This window comes from Marmota marmota, unplaced genomic scaffold, assembly GCF_001458135.2.
Source record: "Marmota marmota marmota unplaced genomic scaffold, marMar, whole genome shotgun sequence".
NCBI classification, from domain to species: Eukaryota; Metazoa; Chordata; class Mammalia; order Rodentia; family Sciuridae; genus Marmota; species Marmota marmota.
In genome coordinates this window covers 8,951,614-8,968,742 of record NW_026000164.1, presented here as the reverse complement: position 1 = coordinate 8,968,742, position 17,129 = coordinate 8,951,614, and the positions used below count along the sequence as shown (strand labels likewise).

The following is a 17,129-nucleotide window of genomic DNA, read 5'->3' as shown; positions in this document are numbered from 1 at the left end:
TCCTTGGACTTTGTGTGGACTTTGTGAGTGTCCTTTCAAAATCTACTAAAACTGGGTAAGATCGTGGGAGTCTGGTGTGAGGGCCACCACCCCTCTCTCTTCCTGCCTCCTCACAGCTCAGCGTGATGGAAATCCACGCAGGCAGGTGCTGCTAGGACGCTGACTTCTTCCACAGCCCTCACTGAGAGCTGTGGTATCTTCCCAGAGCAGCAGATGGCCGGCCTTTCTCATCCCTCTCTTCCCCCACATGTTGCAGAAGCTAATTCCAGGAGGTCACAGGCCCTCCTTTGTTCACTCTTCATTCAGAAGCGGCACGGTGGGAAGGTAGGCCCCAGTCCTGCTCACCCACAGGGTGCAGGTTCCGCCTCCAATGCTACAGTCAGAAGTTCAAAAGCCACCCCCTGCGTAACACCCTGCAACTAAGGTGAACTGTTACTAAGGGAGGATGGCACAACTGTCCCCACCTCCAGTGCCAGAGATAGGACTCCACTGCGTTTTCCAGTGGGAGGGTCAAATCATTAAAGAAAAAGTTATGAGGAAACTGACTTTACTTGAAACAGAGTGTAGGGAAGTTCCAGTCTGAAGGCCTCTCAAACAATGGGGGCGTTCATAGAAAGCAAAAAACAAAGGAGTCTGATAAATACACAAGAGAAACGAGATGAAGTATAGGCCAGACAGTTCCACCAAGAGGAACAGAGGAAGAGAGAGGTAAGAAGTACTTTTTCTGGTGAATGAATAAATCTCCAATGCTCACCCCCAAACCCACCTTTGTAAAGGAATCCGACTGGGTCAGCCTGCGGAGCAACCTGTGCCCTAGAGCATTAAAAAAAGAATAGAACAATGAGCTGCCAACTAGAGGAGGCGAACTGTGGGTGTGATGACAGCATCAATCAAGGAGATCTCTGTCACTTCAGGGTGACCGCAGGTGTACCCACGCCTATCCCCTCTGAGGGGCAGTCGTAAGGGTACACATGGCCAGGGAAATATGACTTCACCAAAATGGTCCCTTAGGGACGTTAAGCCAATTGACAAGAAAACTACAATCACGAGCCCCTGAGGATGGAGTGCGATTGTCCAGAATGAACCGTGTAAGCTAAGATCTAAAATATCTCATTTCCAAAAAAAAAAAAAATTTTCAAGAAACAAGAAAGTATGACCCATACACAGGAGGAAAAGTCGACAACCGAAACTGCACGAGAGAAGGACCAGATGCCATATTTGACATTTAACTTTTAAGTCCACGTTATAAATATATTCAAAGAACTAAAGAAAGCAAATGCTTAAGAAGTCAAGTCTGATGACAATGCTTCTCTGCATAGAGAATACCAACGAAAATATCAAAATCATAAAAAGGGCTAGATGAAAATTCTAGAGACCAAAAGCACAATAATTCATAATGAAAGAAAGTGAGCCCAGACAGTATTAAAATTCACACAAATAAAACAAAGAGCACGGATAGACGCAATTCTTTAATTATAAGAGAAAATACAAATTTGTATTTCTTCTCCTCCTTTCTCTTACCTGATTTAAAAAGCAACTGTATAAAACAGTTCATACATAATTGTGCTGTTAAATAAAAAACATAAAGAAATGTAATATATTTAACAATAAAAGCACAAAAGATAGGTAGGTAACAAAACTGTTTTGAAATAAAGAGATGACCCCCAAGGGTAACTTGAATCTGGGGAACAAATGAAAAGATCCAGAAAATGTAAATAAGGTTAAGATAACAAATGCTAGAAACATACACCTGCTCTTTTTTCTTCTCCCAACTTCTTTAAAAATCACAAATAATAATTTTAAGAATGTATTTTTGAGATTGTAACTAAATGAATAAAACATATGCCCCAATGATAACCCAAGAGAGAGGCAGGGGGAATCCAGGCACGCAGGAGCAATGTTTCTTCTCCCTGGTGTTGTTAAGTATGAATACTAAGTGAATTCTGATCAGATAAGCCCTAGGGCACCCACTAAGAATACAGTGAATGATCAATAAATGATTCAAACTCCTAAAATACTTAACGAAAAGCATTATAAGGACGAAGGTGTTAAATGATGTCATGGAAAGGTGGACAATATGCACAAAGAGAGAGAGTTTTCAGAAAAGGGATAAAAACTGTCAGAAACTGAGTCCAAAGAAAAAGTAATAAACAAGGCCTGAGGCTGAGGACTTCCTTTTGTGGGCTCATTAGCACCCGCCACCATTATGTAGGCCAGAGGATACGCACTGTTGCTGCTTATTAGGATTTCTTATTACTGAGCCCATTCATTTTTATCCCCATCAGAAATGGACAAAAACTCTTATTCTCCAGCATCCATATTAACAATTAGTACTCCAGAGTTATAGACAGGGCTGCAATAGAATTGATGGCTAAGTCAATGTGGGCAAGTTACTTCACCTCTCTGAGCCCCTATTTTCTCATCTATTAGAGGCTTCTTCTCGGGATTAATAAATTAGAAAAAAAAAAGGTATTTCTTCTGATGAGAACATATCTTCCTAAACTGGCCTGGAAACCAGAAGTCCTTTCTCCAACCAGTGCAGCCTCACTGGGCTCATGGGTCAGCTCCCAAAGCATGGGCTGGTGGGATTTAAGGATGCACTCACCACCTTGTCTGTTGCGTTTCTGCAGTGCAAATTACCTGGTAATATCTGATGGTTTGGTCACCCTCACTAGACAAGATGAGACAGCTCCCAGAGTACTCTTTGGAACTGTAATAGCCCTTCACTCACTACTGGGCAGCTCAATTTCTTCCGCCACTTAGGACTGGCAGAATCTATCGATTGCATATATTCAGGTAAACTCCTTCCTTGTAACTCTTTTTCCAACATTATACAAAATTTCCACGTGTGCATTGCCAAAAGTCAAGTCCTTGAATTGCTAGGAATTTGGGAATCAAAAAAGTAACCTCATGGGCTGGGGATGTGGCTCAAGCGGTAGCGCGCTCGCCTGGCATGTGTGGGGCGCTGGGTTCCATCCTCAGCACCACATAAAAAAATAAAATAAAGATGTTGTCCACCAAAAACTAAAAAATAAATATTAAAAAAAACCTTTCTCTCTCTCTCTTTAAAAAAAAAGTAACCTCACATTTTTTTAAAAATGTGCCAAAGATAACATGTATGGAACTCTACTGAAACTGCTGGATTTGGGAGAGACAAAAACAAGAACATTATGAAGTTTGCAGGCTGGGTATAGGAGAAGTCTCAATAGACATGGATGATTTATGCATCTATAAAACACAAGATGCTCTTTCTAAAATTAGTCATTTAATTCTTATTTGCCCTTGTTTCTTTGCCTGCCACAAAGAGAAATTTATGCAGACTCTGAAGTTTAGAAAAAGGAATGTTTCCCCTGCACCTATCGCCAAATACTTTCTTCTTCTGAACATGAGCAAGAGTTGCCAAATGGAGAATATTCCACACCCCATCTCCATTCCAGAGTGGTTCTATGCTAAGATGTAAACGATGCTACTTTGTAGTAGCAATAGCATCAAGCTATAACCACACAAAGAAAGCCTAGGGATATTTCAAATGTATATGGTCATATCATATGCATATCATTAAAACATCACACAAAGGTACAGGGAAACAATTTGCAATGCTTATGAGGACCAAAGTGAGCATCTCTCCTCTGCAATCTGGTGATGGCACCACTCACACATACCTCTCTCCCACTTCCTCTCTTCCCCCAGGAAATACATTTTAACAAAGTGATTATAAGTTGCTGATTTCCTTTCTCTCATTCCTCCCATATCCCAGGAACATGCTTCTTTGAATTCAACAGTAGACTTGGGCAGATATCAAGATTATGAGATTTTAATGGGCAGAGACTAGAATGTGTTTTTGTATATGTATTAACTTTCTTGGCACAAGAATTATGCCAAGAAATTGTACACACAATGTGGCAGAGAGGAGTTAGGATTTCTTAGGATACTAAATAATCCACACAGAGCAGGTAGCACCTACCACTGACTTGGAGAAGGGCTAATCTTTAAGGAGATGACAGCAGCGTTTCACTCCATCCCCAAGAGCCTCTTTGACTTTGTCATTGCGGAGAGTGAAGATGAAAGGGTTCAGGAAAGGGGTCACCACAGACACCATCAGGGATACCACCCTGTTGTACTCAGCCGCCTGCGTTTGCTTGGGTTTCACATAGAGGAACAAGCAGCTGCCATAGCCAATCACAACGAAAGTGAAGTGGGAGGCACAGGTGGAGAAGGCTTTCCTTCGGCCTGAGGCCGAGGGGATCTTGAGGATGGTGGAGATGATGTAGGTGTAGGAGACAATTGTAGGGGTCAAAGAACCAATGATGATGAAAGCAGCCATCAGAAAAAGAATAAACTCCGTGAAAAGAGTATCATCACAGGACAGTTTGAGCAATTGTCCTCTGTCACAGTAAAAATGATCTAGGAGATTTGATTTGCAGAAAGTAAACTGGAATGTGGCATAAACTGGCCAGATTTCAGAAAGGAACCCAAAGAGCCAAGACACAATTACCACAGAGTTGCAGGTGCGGCTGGTCATGACGATGTTGTACCTCAAAGGGTCACACACAGCCACGTAACGGTCCACAGCCATTGCTCCAAGCAGTGTGAACTCTGTGGTCCCCACGGCAAGGTACAGGAAGAGTTGGACAACACATCCAGTCAGAGATATTGTCTGCATCCCAGGGAGCAGCAATCCCCAAAGCATCACAGGGACGACTATGGTTGTGATCAGGATCTCCAGGACAGAGAGGTGAGCGAGGAAGAAATACATGGGGGACTGGAGACGTCTGTCAACACCGATAATGGTGATGATGACCATGTTTCCCATTAGTGTCACCAAGTAGAAGAAAAAGAATAGAGCAAAAAGAGTGCTGCATAGATCTTGGGACCCAGGAAAGCCTCGAAGGCAGAATTCAGTGTCACTGGAGTGGTTGTCCATCACTGGGTCCTCGCTTCTGCTTCTTGAGAAACCTGGAGAACAAAATAAAGAGAGCATTGCTCCACATGGTCCTGCTCTCACGAGAGAAGGAAGATCAGGATGAGAAACTATTTCCCACCTGAGGACCAGGAGACATGCCCACCACTGTTCTCTGCACACAGCCAGAGCTCACTATGGAAGCATCGAGTCTGTAAGTGAGGCTCCCTTTTTACAGTGCTCACTCTCTTGAATGGTGGAGATGCCTATTGGGGTGAAGAAAACCTCCCTTATTCTTCTCTGCAATAAATATGCCTTTTGTCGAGGTGAAGGAGCCTCAGATCTTTTAAATAGGCCACTGTGTTTTTAATTTTATATATTTATTTTTTAGTATTTTATAGTTATACATATAGTGGGGTTCAGTGTAAAATATTCATAAATGAATATGGTAAAATTGACTGTATTTGAATCCCCTTCTTTCCTCCCATGATCCCCTTTCTCTATCTATTGGTTTCCCTTTCTCTTAAGTTTTTCTAATAGGTGCATTATAGCTACCCGTTTTAAGGCTGCATTAATCAGGCCACTCTGGTTCTGGAATTGCCCAGTTCCCTCCCAGTTAACTGCCCTAGAGGACACCCAGGCGTTCCAGATGATGTTCAGGATTAGACTCTGAGCCCTGGCCCTGGACAGTAATGGCCACGTGGAGACACACTGTGGGCCACTAGGACCCACTTCCTTACTGTTCCCAGACTTTAAAACCTTCACACCTCAGAGTGGCCCGATCTCCACCTGAGAACCCTGGGGTGTGGGACAATTGCTGAAAGCTGACCCAGCTTCTCTAACTCTGTTTTTCCTGGGAAGTCCTGGGAGGAAGAGTACCTGGACCAGAAAGGACAGCCCTGGACCAGCAGATGCTGCGATGCCCGGAACCTGCCTCTCACTTATCACCTCTTCAAGGACTTCTCCAGTCTCCCGACTCAAAACAGAAAAGCAGGCTTGATATTTTTGGACTTTACTTTTTTCATAGCAATTTCTGTTGCCTGACTTTAAATGTCTAATTGTTTATTCACTCTTCATTTAACTTCAAAAAAAAAATGGAGTCATGAACAGAACAAAAGAAAATGCCTGTCCTTTGGAATTTATTATAGTCAAGTAAGAGATAAGGGCCAAATGACACACAGAAGAAAAGGAAGCACTGCACATACTAAACTAGTATATTGATCATGCCATATAGAAAAAATGAAGTCAAGAAGGGTATAGGAACTTTTATTTTATGTATTTTTCATCTATGATGTTCAATAATAAATTCTATGTGGGCAAGGACACCTTAAAAACCTATATTCTAAAACTGCCACAGAAAATTTATAGATATTTACACACACACACACACACACACACACACACATACATGTAAACAGGGTGCAGTGGAATGAGGATCACAGGTTTAAAGCCAGCCTCAGCAACTTAGCAAGGTGTAAGAAACCTAGTGAGACACTGTCTCAAAAGAAAAATTAAAAAAGGGATGTGGATGTGGCTCATTGATTAAGTGCCCTTGGGTTCAGTCCCTGATGCCAAAAAATACACAAACATGTATTTGTGTTTGGAGAAGGGGTGGGCACTCACACGTAAAGTTCTTGAGCCACATAAGGAATGCTGAAAATATTTCCTAGGTGGTGATGTATGATACATGGTTTAAATAATGCCTGTCCTAACCAGGAAGCTCTCTAATGTCAGGAAGCTGTGCTGTGTCTGTGCAGCACTAGGGTGCTCTCTGCCCAGCAGGAGGACTTGGATCTGAGACTGTCCACTCTGCTGCTCCCCTAGCCCAATCCTCAGGCTCCAGGTACCTGGTTTTGTAAGGCAGCCAGGCCCTGAACCTGCCACCAGCTCCCTCCTACTGTCCCCTTCACAGAGGGGGACCCTTGAGAAGGCACTCACCTCTACACAGAGGCTTTGCACACTCTTGACCCCCTGGTACTGAGTTTCTGAGCTGCAGCTGTCTCCACTCCTGTGAAGAAGGAAGTGGTCCTCATGCAGGGGCTCAAGAAGAAGTCCAGGAATAACAGTGCTGTGCAGAGTTGAGGGTCTCCCTCTCCTTGCCTCTCTTCTCCTCCCAAGAGGACTGAGCCACGGAGCTCCCTCCTCTTAATTAGCCCAGGTTCAGGGACTCCCTAAGCAATCAGCCTGGGGAGAGCAGAAAACACTTTAAGTTATTTCTATTTTGACCAATTAAATTTTAGAAGTTTGGAAAGTTTTTGTTGAGTGGAAAACCCTGAAATCCTACCCATCAGGGACTTCTTCATCCCAGGCCACTTCCCCAAAGGCCTCAAATGGAGCTTTCCAAAAGACTATGCTTTTCCATCCCAGGCCAATCCCAGGTTTCTCAGCTCCTCAGAGCCCAAATCAGCTCCTTCCTTCCATAGGAGGCATCACAGCTGGCCTCTAAACCATGCACCAACTTCCCTGAGGCCCTGCATACTGGTTTTAGTCACAGCCTTAACTTCACCCCAAATCCCCCACGCAGCCATTCATTCTCTGCAGGCTGCTGCTCTTGGTACTGTGGACCCTGCAGGATGCTGTAGAGAGGGTTGGCCCCTGAGTCAAGCTCCACTCCCCTCTGGAAGGGCTCAGGTTTTCACTCTTGCGCATGCGCACAGCTGTGAGCCTTCGCCCGAGGTTCTCCCAGCCACTTCTTTCTGTGGCAGCCTCTGATTACCAGCTGGGCCCCTTCAAGATGGGGAGGGCAGAGGGAAGCTTCTGCAGGCAGCTCTATTCACAACATAGAAGAATGAACAAAATGTAACTTGGAAATCTGCTTGGTGCTGGAGAAGATGGAAAAGTGAGGGCTAGGACGTATTTATATGGGTTTTGATTTTCCTTGTGAGTATGCTTGTTAAATCTGAGAATGTCAGTTGGTACATTAAGGTGTAAATCCGGAATAATATTTCTTCCCAAATCCTTAAAATGCCAAAACTCAACCAGTTTGCTACCTAATTTTAGAGGAAATTTCTAAGCTTGGATCTCCATTGTCTTTTTAAAAGAATGCTCTGCAAATCTGTTTTGCAACCTTTTCTTTGTCATGTACTAGGATCCCTTTCCGTGTGAACCTGTATTGCCTCACTCTTTTTTCCCAGAATATTCCACTGTGTGCATGCTTTATTCTTCTTAGCTAGACCTCTGTGGTCAATTTTGTCATTTCCATTTTTATTATGAAGTATGTTATAAATATTTCTCAGACATTAATAAATATGTAAATAATTGTTTATATTTGGAATCTCTCGCTGTAGATTTCTTGAAGATACATTATTTTTTATGGTGCCAAACTATGTTCTAAAGACTTTAGATTAATTCACACACTTTCCAAGACTGTATTAGAGAACTTTTGTTTGCCTGATCTAGGATGAACAGAGATATAATTAAAATTTAATTTTAATTTTAACCTGAATAGAACAAAATAAGATACCTAAATACCAATCAGCAAAACTGATAAAATGAAAAAATCTTTTAAAAGATAAAAATTGTCCAAACCAACTCAAAAATAAGTAGAATGACTGCATATTTCTAAATATATCAAGTAAATAGAGCCCATAGTTACAAATCTTCCTTCACAGAAAACTCCAGATCCAAATCCAGATGGCTTTACTGTTATATTCTATCAAATATTTAGGAAAGGAATAATACCAATCCTACACAAAATTCTCTAGAAAATTGAGAATGGGATACTTCCCAATTCATTTTATAAGTCCAGGATTATCCTGACACCAAAGACTATACAAGAAAATAAATCTGCACACAAATATCCTTATGAACAACATGCAAAAATTATTAACAAAATAGTGTAAAAATCAAATCCAGCAATGTGTAGGGAAGGTAATATATGCAACAAATTGGTAATTTTTATCTTAGAAACACAGGTTATTTATCATTAGGAGATCAATCAATGTAATTCACTGTGTTACCAGAATTAAAGGGGCAAAGGTATGGATCAATTTTGGGGGTGGACTGGGGATTGAACTCAGGGGCACTCAACCACTAAACCAATCCCCGGCCCTGTTTTGTATTTTATTTAGAGACAGGATCTCACTGAGTTGCTTAGGGCCTCGCTGAGTTGCTGAGGCTGGCTTTGAACTTGCAATCCTCATTCCTCAGCCTCCCAAAACACTGGGATTACAGGTGTGGGCCACCAGCCCCGGGCCCATGAAACATTTTCTAACCATTTTTTAGTTGTTGATGGATTCAATATGCTTTATTAGCTTATTTATATATTTATTTTTTTTATGTGGTGCTGAGGATTAAACCTCACACACTCTAGGTAAGCAACTCTGCCACTGAGACATAACCCAAGCCCCCCACTGATCATTATGCATAAGGGCATAAAAAGCAGTTGACACAAATCAACTTCAATTGATTTAAAACTGAACAAAGTAGGAGCAAAAGAGATCTTCCCCAAACTGACAAATAAAATGTACAATTAAAACCTGGCACTAACTTCAAAATTACTCATGGAAGTCTTAATACTATTCCTGCAAGATAGGGATCAAGGCAAGAATATCTACTCTATTTATATTCAACATTATAATGAAATTCTTAGCCAATTCAATAAACAAGAAACTGAAATTAAAAACTTATAGTTAGTAAATAAAGAAATAAAATTATTTAAAGATGACATACTCCAATATGTTGAAGCTCTTAAGAAGTTTTGGAGAATTAATAAATGTGATTATTAAAGTCACAAGTTAAACCTACATGCCCTTCAGTGATTGAATGCATAAAAAATGTGGGATATATACACAATGGAATTTTACTCAGCAACAAAAGAGAATAAAATCATGGCATTTTCAGGTAAATGTATGGCGTTAGAGAAGATAATGTCAAGTAAAGTAAGCCAATCCCCCAAAAACAAATGTCGAATGTTTTCTCTGATATAAGGAGGGTGACTCATAGTGGGGTAGGGAGGGGGAACATGGGAGGAAGAGATGAATTCTAGATAGGGAATAGAGGAGGGAGGGAAAGGGAGGAGACAGGGGATTAGCAAGGAAGACACGAATTGGGTGTCAACCTACTTTATATACAAACAGAGATCTGAAAAATTGTGGTATATATATGTAATAAGAACTGTAATGCAAAAAAAAAAGACATGAATTGGCGTGAACATACTTTATATACAAAGATATGAAAAATTGTGCTCTATATATGTAATAAGAATTGTAGTGTATTCCGCTTTCATGTATTTAAAAAATAAAATCAATTAAAAAATAAATAAGTAAAGTCCCAAGATAAAAGATTAATATATAAAAATCTCTGGTATTGCTTTTTTTTTTAGTAGTACACATTTGAAATGGGAATATAAAAATACAGTTTGCAATAACATCCTGAAATATGAAGAAAATGAAGTAATACATTTAACAATGTAAAGTCAGATCTACACAAGTAAAAATATAAAACATTGCAGGGTAAAATTAAAGACCTAAGTAAATGTTGAAATACTTTATTTTCATGAATCAGAGAACTCAATTTGTTAGAATGTCAGTTCTCTCCAATTTAATCTATAGATTCAATGCAATATCCATCCAAATTATGAAGGACCTAAAATAGCCCAAAAAAGTGTTTAAAAAGAAAAACAAAAATCTGGAGTTGGGTGCTCATAATATCTAATTTCAAGATCTACTATAAGGCCACAGTAATAAAGACAGTATGGTAAGTAAACACATATACAAAAATAACAGAGAATTCAGACTCAGATCCAAGTATATATCTTCTATTGACTATAACGACACTAAATTTTGGTGAATATGTGGAGCAACTAGAATTCATATACCTGGCTGATTAGAGTGCACAATATGTACAATGTTAAAAATTAAGCATACACCTAACATACCGACCCATAGTGTCCCATTCAGATACTTTACCAAGATAAATTATGTTTTCACACACCAAAAAATGTGTTTATGTATGTATTTTTAAAAACTGCCAACAACTCACACGATAATGGTTAAGTGGATGAACAAATAAATTGTGGTATATCCATACAGTGAAAATCTAGGCAATTAAAAGGAATTCACTACTAATAGAAACATCCCCAGGAGTCATGGTTTCTAAAAGGTTATGTTAAGCCAAAGGATCTAGACATAAAAACCAATGCTTTATTCGTCTAGTAATAAACCTAAGAAGTACAACCTCCACCCCTTAAATCAATACCAGCAGAATGCAAATGGTTACCAGAAACTTAGCATGGGATTGGAAACTGACATGGAAGACACACAGAGAAACCTGTCAGGTGATGAACATGTTGTATAATTTGATTGCAGTGGAAATTTGGACTGTATATGAATTTGTTAAAACTCATTACACTTTGCACTTAAGTACTGTTTTTACTGCATAAAATTGAAATCCAGTTGAAAATATTTTTTAAATAAATCCAAATATGTAACAGGGAATGTCACTCCTTTTCAGGGGCCTGATGAGCAAAAAAATGAGGTAAAGTCAGGAGAAGGATGAAGGTAACCCTGGAGTGACTCAGAAGGCAAATAGAGTAAGTGGAGAAAGTGTGGTTATTAGACTGTGGCTTTGGGGTGGGGTAGGCAAGAGGTGAGAGAGCAGAACAGGATGCAGGAGGAGGAAAGAGCTCATGTAACCCTAACAGATATCAGAGTGTGACAAGTGACTCCTAGACATTTCTCCCAACAGGTGTCTCTTTGGCCAAGTTCTTCCAAAATGTCTTTGAGTAACTTTCTGCAAACCCTCCTTTGGGAATAGAGAATTTTTGTCATAAAAGGAAAAACAGAAATCTCCTTCCAATACAGCCTTTAATTTTTAAAGCACAACTTTAAATTGTGCAACATCTTTGGTAAAAGTGGAAGGATTTCAAGAAAGCATCATGAATAAATTCACAAAATTGGAGTCAGGTAACCTGAACAATTCTTTTTTTTCCTGCTTATGAGCTGTGAAATGGTGCTTATTAGCATTCCTCTGAGTTGTGAGTTGCTTTTCTCATCTATGATATCAGGGCATGGATGTACATGATATGCATTTTTTTTTGTTTCATCTCTTCCTTGACCAAAGTCATGGAGCAGGAATGGAGTCATCCTTGGCCTTCCTGATGGAGGACTGAGCCTCTCTGGCTCCACAGAGGCTCTCCACTGGTTGCTCTTACAGCTCTCCTCAAAGCCAACTTCTTTGTCAAAACCCCACTTCTCTCTGAATATCTTCAAAGACTATTACATGCCACACCTGATCCAGTGCATGAACCCATCCTAGGTTACTGATTTTACAGGTAGATAAACCTGTTTGGTGAACAAGGTTAATGCCAAGATCATCATGTCTTTCAGCTTTCCCACTGGGAACCCAGGTGAAAAAGAAGTCATCTTGTCCAGGGAAAGGAAAAGCCACTTTGGTGACCGAGTGAAAAAGACAGTGTTATTGCCCCATTAAGCATTATTATAGATAAAGTATGCATTATTATAGATAAAGCCATTACTCCGCATATAGGTTCTTTTCCATAAAAAAAGGAAATGAGAAGGAATCTTTCACTTGACTGTCACCAAAGCCTCCTGCCTGACCTTCATGACTAAACTTGCCTCCCTCTGTCTGCTCTCCTCTCATAGCAGGCCCAGTGAGCTTCTAAAACACATCTCAGAATAGGTCCCTCCCATGACTAAAATCTCTCTCACTGACCTCTGCCTAAAGCCCCAAATCCTGTTTAAATGTTCTCTCTCTAAATTATCTCATTCCCCTGCTACCCCATGCTGCCCTCAAACACCTAGTTAGTTTCTCCTTGTCCCTCCCAGGGCTTTGTCTCACACCCCACCTTCCCTTGAAGGGCTCATCTGTCTCCCGCCCAGCTCTGCCTAAGCACTTGCAGACACCAGGATATATCACTCTCCTGCAGATGCCTCCCCTGACCTCGGCAGGTGCCCTGCCAGGGCGGATGCTGCTGTCGGGGAGGACCAAGGTACTCACTGCCCCAGCCACCCTGGAGGGTCTCCCCAGAAATCAACCCCAAAGAGGAATGCTCCCCAATATTACAGCCCCTCATCAGAGACAGTGGGCTTCCAAGGCCTTATTGGTGCAGGGGTGTAAATGCCCACACCCTCACATCTCCTTTATGCTACAATGGGGATTATTCCAACTGCCCACTTTCCTTTTCAAAATGATTCCCTAATTGTAATTGTGTGTGTGTGCATGTTTGTATAATGTACGGTAATACCAGTCTTCATCAAATATGGTCTATGAATCCCCTTCATCACTAGTGTAAGAATGTGCTCCAACACTCCAACACCCTGTCAAAAGCAACAGTTACCAATTACTCAAAAAATATTCTGGTTAATTTTCAACCCTTTTTTGTTTTGTGTTTCAAGACAGAATCTGACTAAGTGGAACTTGTGATTCTCTTGCCAGGACCTTCCAAGTACTTGGGATTGTAGGCCTGTACTACAGGGCTTGGCTTAAGTTTTCTTTAATTTTAATTGTGAACAATGTAAAATGCCTTTTCTAATTTATAGAAATGTTTATATTCCTCTTTAATGAATTTACTGGTTTTCAAGATGATTTTGTGTGTAAATGAAATAAACCTTACTTCACATGTTTTTAATTTTTACATTTTGTTCTTATCAAGTATAAATATTTTATTCTTATGCATTTACATTTCACAGGTTTTTAGTCTCTTGGGATCTGTGTTTTCCTTAGAAAAAGCCTATATTCATTTCCTAAATTAATTAAAAAGGAAAAATTCTTATTTGTTACATGTTATATTAAAATCTATTTGAACCATCTGGAATTTAGATTTTTGGAAGCATAGGGTGTCGGGCCAAGGTTAGGGTTTGTTCCAGATATTCTGTCAATGCAATACATGTGTCCAGGACAACCTGAATGAGGGAAGAAGGAGGACATAGGGGACCAAGAAGGACAGAGGGAGAGAGCATGCTAATGCAATGCCCATTTCGAATATTCTTAGCTCGACAATGACAGGGACTGTGCAACGGAAATTATCTATATTACTTGATAAGTCAAACCTAAAAATCACAAAGAAGAGAAAATTTCAAAAAAAAAAAAAAAAGGAAAGAAAAGAAATACTGCAATGCTCAGTTATTGTTCACCCATCACTGCTGTCCTCCTGAGGACTTGCCTGAGCCAGAGAGCTATGGATGGAAGTGACACAAATCACTTTAAGAATAAGCTTGAAGGACCAGCTTTCAATTCACCATTCTCTTTCTTTCAAAGGGTCATGGAAGAGTGTGCTAAAATGGAGCTTCCATCATCATGGGCCCTGTGCAATAATCATGAGCAGAGTCGGGTTCCTGGGCAACGATTGGTAGACATGTAGCATCAATGGAAAATAATTGGGAGACATAATAAAGTCACTGAGTCTTAAACCACTGTTTGAAGGTAGCAAAAGATAACTAGAAAGTCACCTCTTCTCCCATCAACTGGGGTTGTTGTTACCTCCTATCCTAAGATTCCTGCTAGCAAGGATGACAGAACCCTACCCTGAGTGTTAGCTTGCTGGAGGCAAGGAGGTCAACTCCCACTCTCTGCCAGCAATGAAAATATGCAGAGATGTGCAGGAGAAAGTTGGAGATTGGATGCAGAAAAACAAGAGATGTACGGGATCAGAGCAGCAATGTGAAGCTTTCAGAGCCCAAGCCCACCATAAAAACAGAGGATTCCTGCAACATACAAAGAAATTAAGGATCCAAACACCTAGAGTCAGTCATCCAATCCTTTCCTTCTCCCTTCACTACCAACAAAAAGAGGTGAGTTCAGTAGATCACATATACTTCTTTCCCAACCAACCAACATTTTAGAGGTCTCCTCCACAGTTATGGTATTGATCACCAAACTTCTTCAAATAACACTTGGGAGAACTAAAAACGTGGGCACCATTGTTCAGAACCTCTATGCCCTATCTCCCTAGATCCCACATACCTGGATCTGGGAAGGAGACAAATTTCCAAATGGAAATTCTAAATCTAGCCCTAGCCATTTACCCAATTTGCTCAAATTTCACTTCTATGGGGGAAAATCCTTTGTAACTTTTCACTGTATCCTCATTTTCTCTCCATTGTCCCAGGAGGAAAGAGACTGCCAAGAGGTATGCCTTGCCTTGGAACTGAGTCTAAGCCCTTCTACCCTGTCTTCACTCAGATCACCTTGGCAATGTCACTTCATCAGAGCACGGGACTCTCATTAACCTAAGGAGCATCACCAGCATCTCAGCAGTCCCAGGAGGCTCCCTGCCTTCCCCTCATTCCCACAGAGAACGCTCTGCTGGAGAGCAAGCTCCCATCCAGCATGAGCTCAGTTCTAACCAGCATCAAGAAACCAAGGTCCTGGAGACTGGCAGATAGAACCAAGAACACACATCCTTGGGAGATAAGAAACAGCCCTTTTCCTCTCTGATCTCTCAAAGCACTTCTTTCCTCTCTCTCCCAGACCCACACCACTGTCCCCACTTCCCACCTGAGCTTTGTAGTGAGATACGTTAAACTTGAATTTGGAGTTCAACATAAGCACTGGTGTTATTTGGTTCACCAACTCACTCTACCAGCAGTGCCTTCCCTGCCCAGCCATGCATGAAGCCCTGTGCTACCCTGCCAGCTTCAAGATGCCAATAAAGGGCAATGATGGCATATGTTATGTTACCCACGTCACAGAGTGAACCTGTTAGGAGACTCCGGGCATAGGTGTCTAAATGAGAGAAGCACAAGGAGAAGACTCAGCTCTTTGGCTAAGGTGAGTGGCTTGTTTGTACATCCATCAGGTTCACATTAGTACAGACTCAGGATTGATTTTGGATTTGGTCAATGCTGGGTGTAGAATTGACTTACTGTTAAGGTTTGTCAATGACAAAGGTAGAAGCCTTCTTTAAATTGGAATGCTATTTCTAGGTTTCTGGGACACCACCTCAAATGAAGATTTTAGGGAGCCTGGAAAGGAGAAGAGTTACCCGTATACAGCTTTGCTCTCTCCATTCCTAATAGGCTTGTTGATGCTTATGTGCTTTTGGGTTTAAAATGTTTCACAATATCCTTTTAGTATCTAACACTGTACACCACGCACACATTGCCACTAAGGTAGTATGGAGAGCTGGTGGACCAAGCAAATTTAAGCTTCATTAGCAATGACTAAATTAAGAACAATGAAAAAAAGACCCAACATTTATTTGTTGAATTCTTAGTACAGTACATGTAAATGACTGTATCAAGTGACTTACTTATTTAATGTTTACAGTAACCCTAGTATTTACAGTAACCCTATCTTCATTTTGTCCCTGGAAAGAGTCATTGAAGAAGTCAATAAAAGAGGAGCAGTTTTCTGGTCCACAGCAAATAAGAGTTGGATGCAGAATTCAACACAGATATTCCCCCCTGCCCCAGCTACAAAACACCCGCCCATAGCTCATGCTTTGTACCATGAAGGGAAAGAGAAGGGACACCACAGTAGCATAGAAGGCCATCAGGAACATCCCTGACGACCTGGCTGGCACTGCAAAAGCAGCTGCCTGGATTCCATGGGTATACCCCAGACTCTTGTGTCCTTTCTATCTTTAATGTGTGCAAGCACATACCAGAGGGTAACTAAGAAAAACTAATTTATCAACACAAAACACTGACTTTTTGCTAATTTCAAGGCCATAGCTGTAAAAGGAGGACAAGTGAAGGCCATAGTTGCAAGATGTGGACAAGTGAGAGTCTTTAGAAGACAGTGCAGAGAGATTTCCAGGGGTCCTTTCAAAGGGTCTTGGTGCAGAGCTTCTGGGGCATGGCACAGGGTCCCATCACCAACCTCCATGGGGTTCTGGATGATTTTCCCTAATCTTCCCTCTTTCCTTCCATGTCTCCTCATCTCTCTCTGTCCCCACCCCCCATTTTGGTGATCCTCGATTCCTTGTCTGTTTATTTCCCTTTTATTCCCTTCTTGTTCTCTCTCTAAATGTCAGTGTCTGTTGCCCTGCTTTCTTTCTTACTCTGTTCCTGATTTCCCTCCCCTTATCAATGGCTGGCCACACCTTCCCTGCTCCCTGTTTCTGGGTGATTCTCATATTCCCTTTGTTGTTCTGTTGTGTTTGCTCTATGTCCTCCTGTTCATCACCAGCTGGCTCCTTGGCTTCCTCTTCCTGTTCCTTGTCTCTGTTCCTGCCTATCTCTGGTCCATGGTGTCAGGGTCCATGATTCCTCTTTCCATCTGGGTTTCTTGTTTCTCTTACATACAGAGATACAAGCCCTGGATC

At 41.2% G+C, this 17,129-nt stretch overlaps 1 protein-coding gene across 1 annotated transcript; it reads right to left on the bottom strand.

Moving 5' to 3' along the window:
* Nucleotides 1–3,982: 3,982 nt before the first annotated feature.
* On the bottom strand, nt 3,983–4,828 carry LOC107149166 (olfactory receptor 9A4). Its single transcript, XM_015493928.2, has one exon. It carries the CDS (start codon nt 4,811–4,813, stop codon nt 3,983–3,985), a length of 831 nt encoding a protein of 276 aa, XP_015349414.2. The 5' UTR covers nt 4,814–4,828.
* Nucleotides 4,829–17,129: the final 12,301 nt, after the last annotated feature.

What these genes read in the sequence shown, in the direction of transcription:
- LOC107149166 (XM_015493928.2), bottom strand. Translation starts at nt 4,813, where the DNA reads ATGGGAAACATGGTCATCATCACCATTATCGGTGTTGACAGACGTCTC.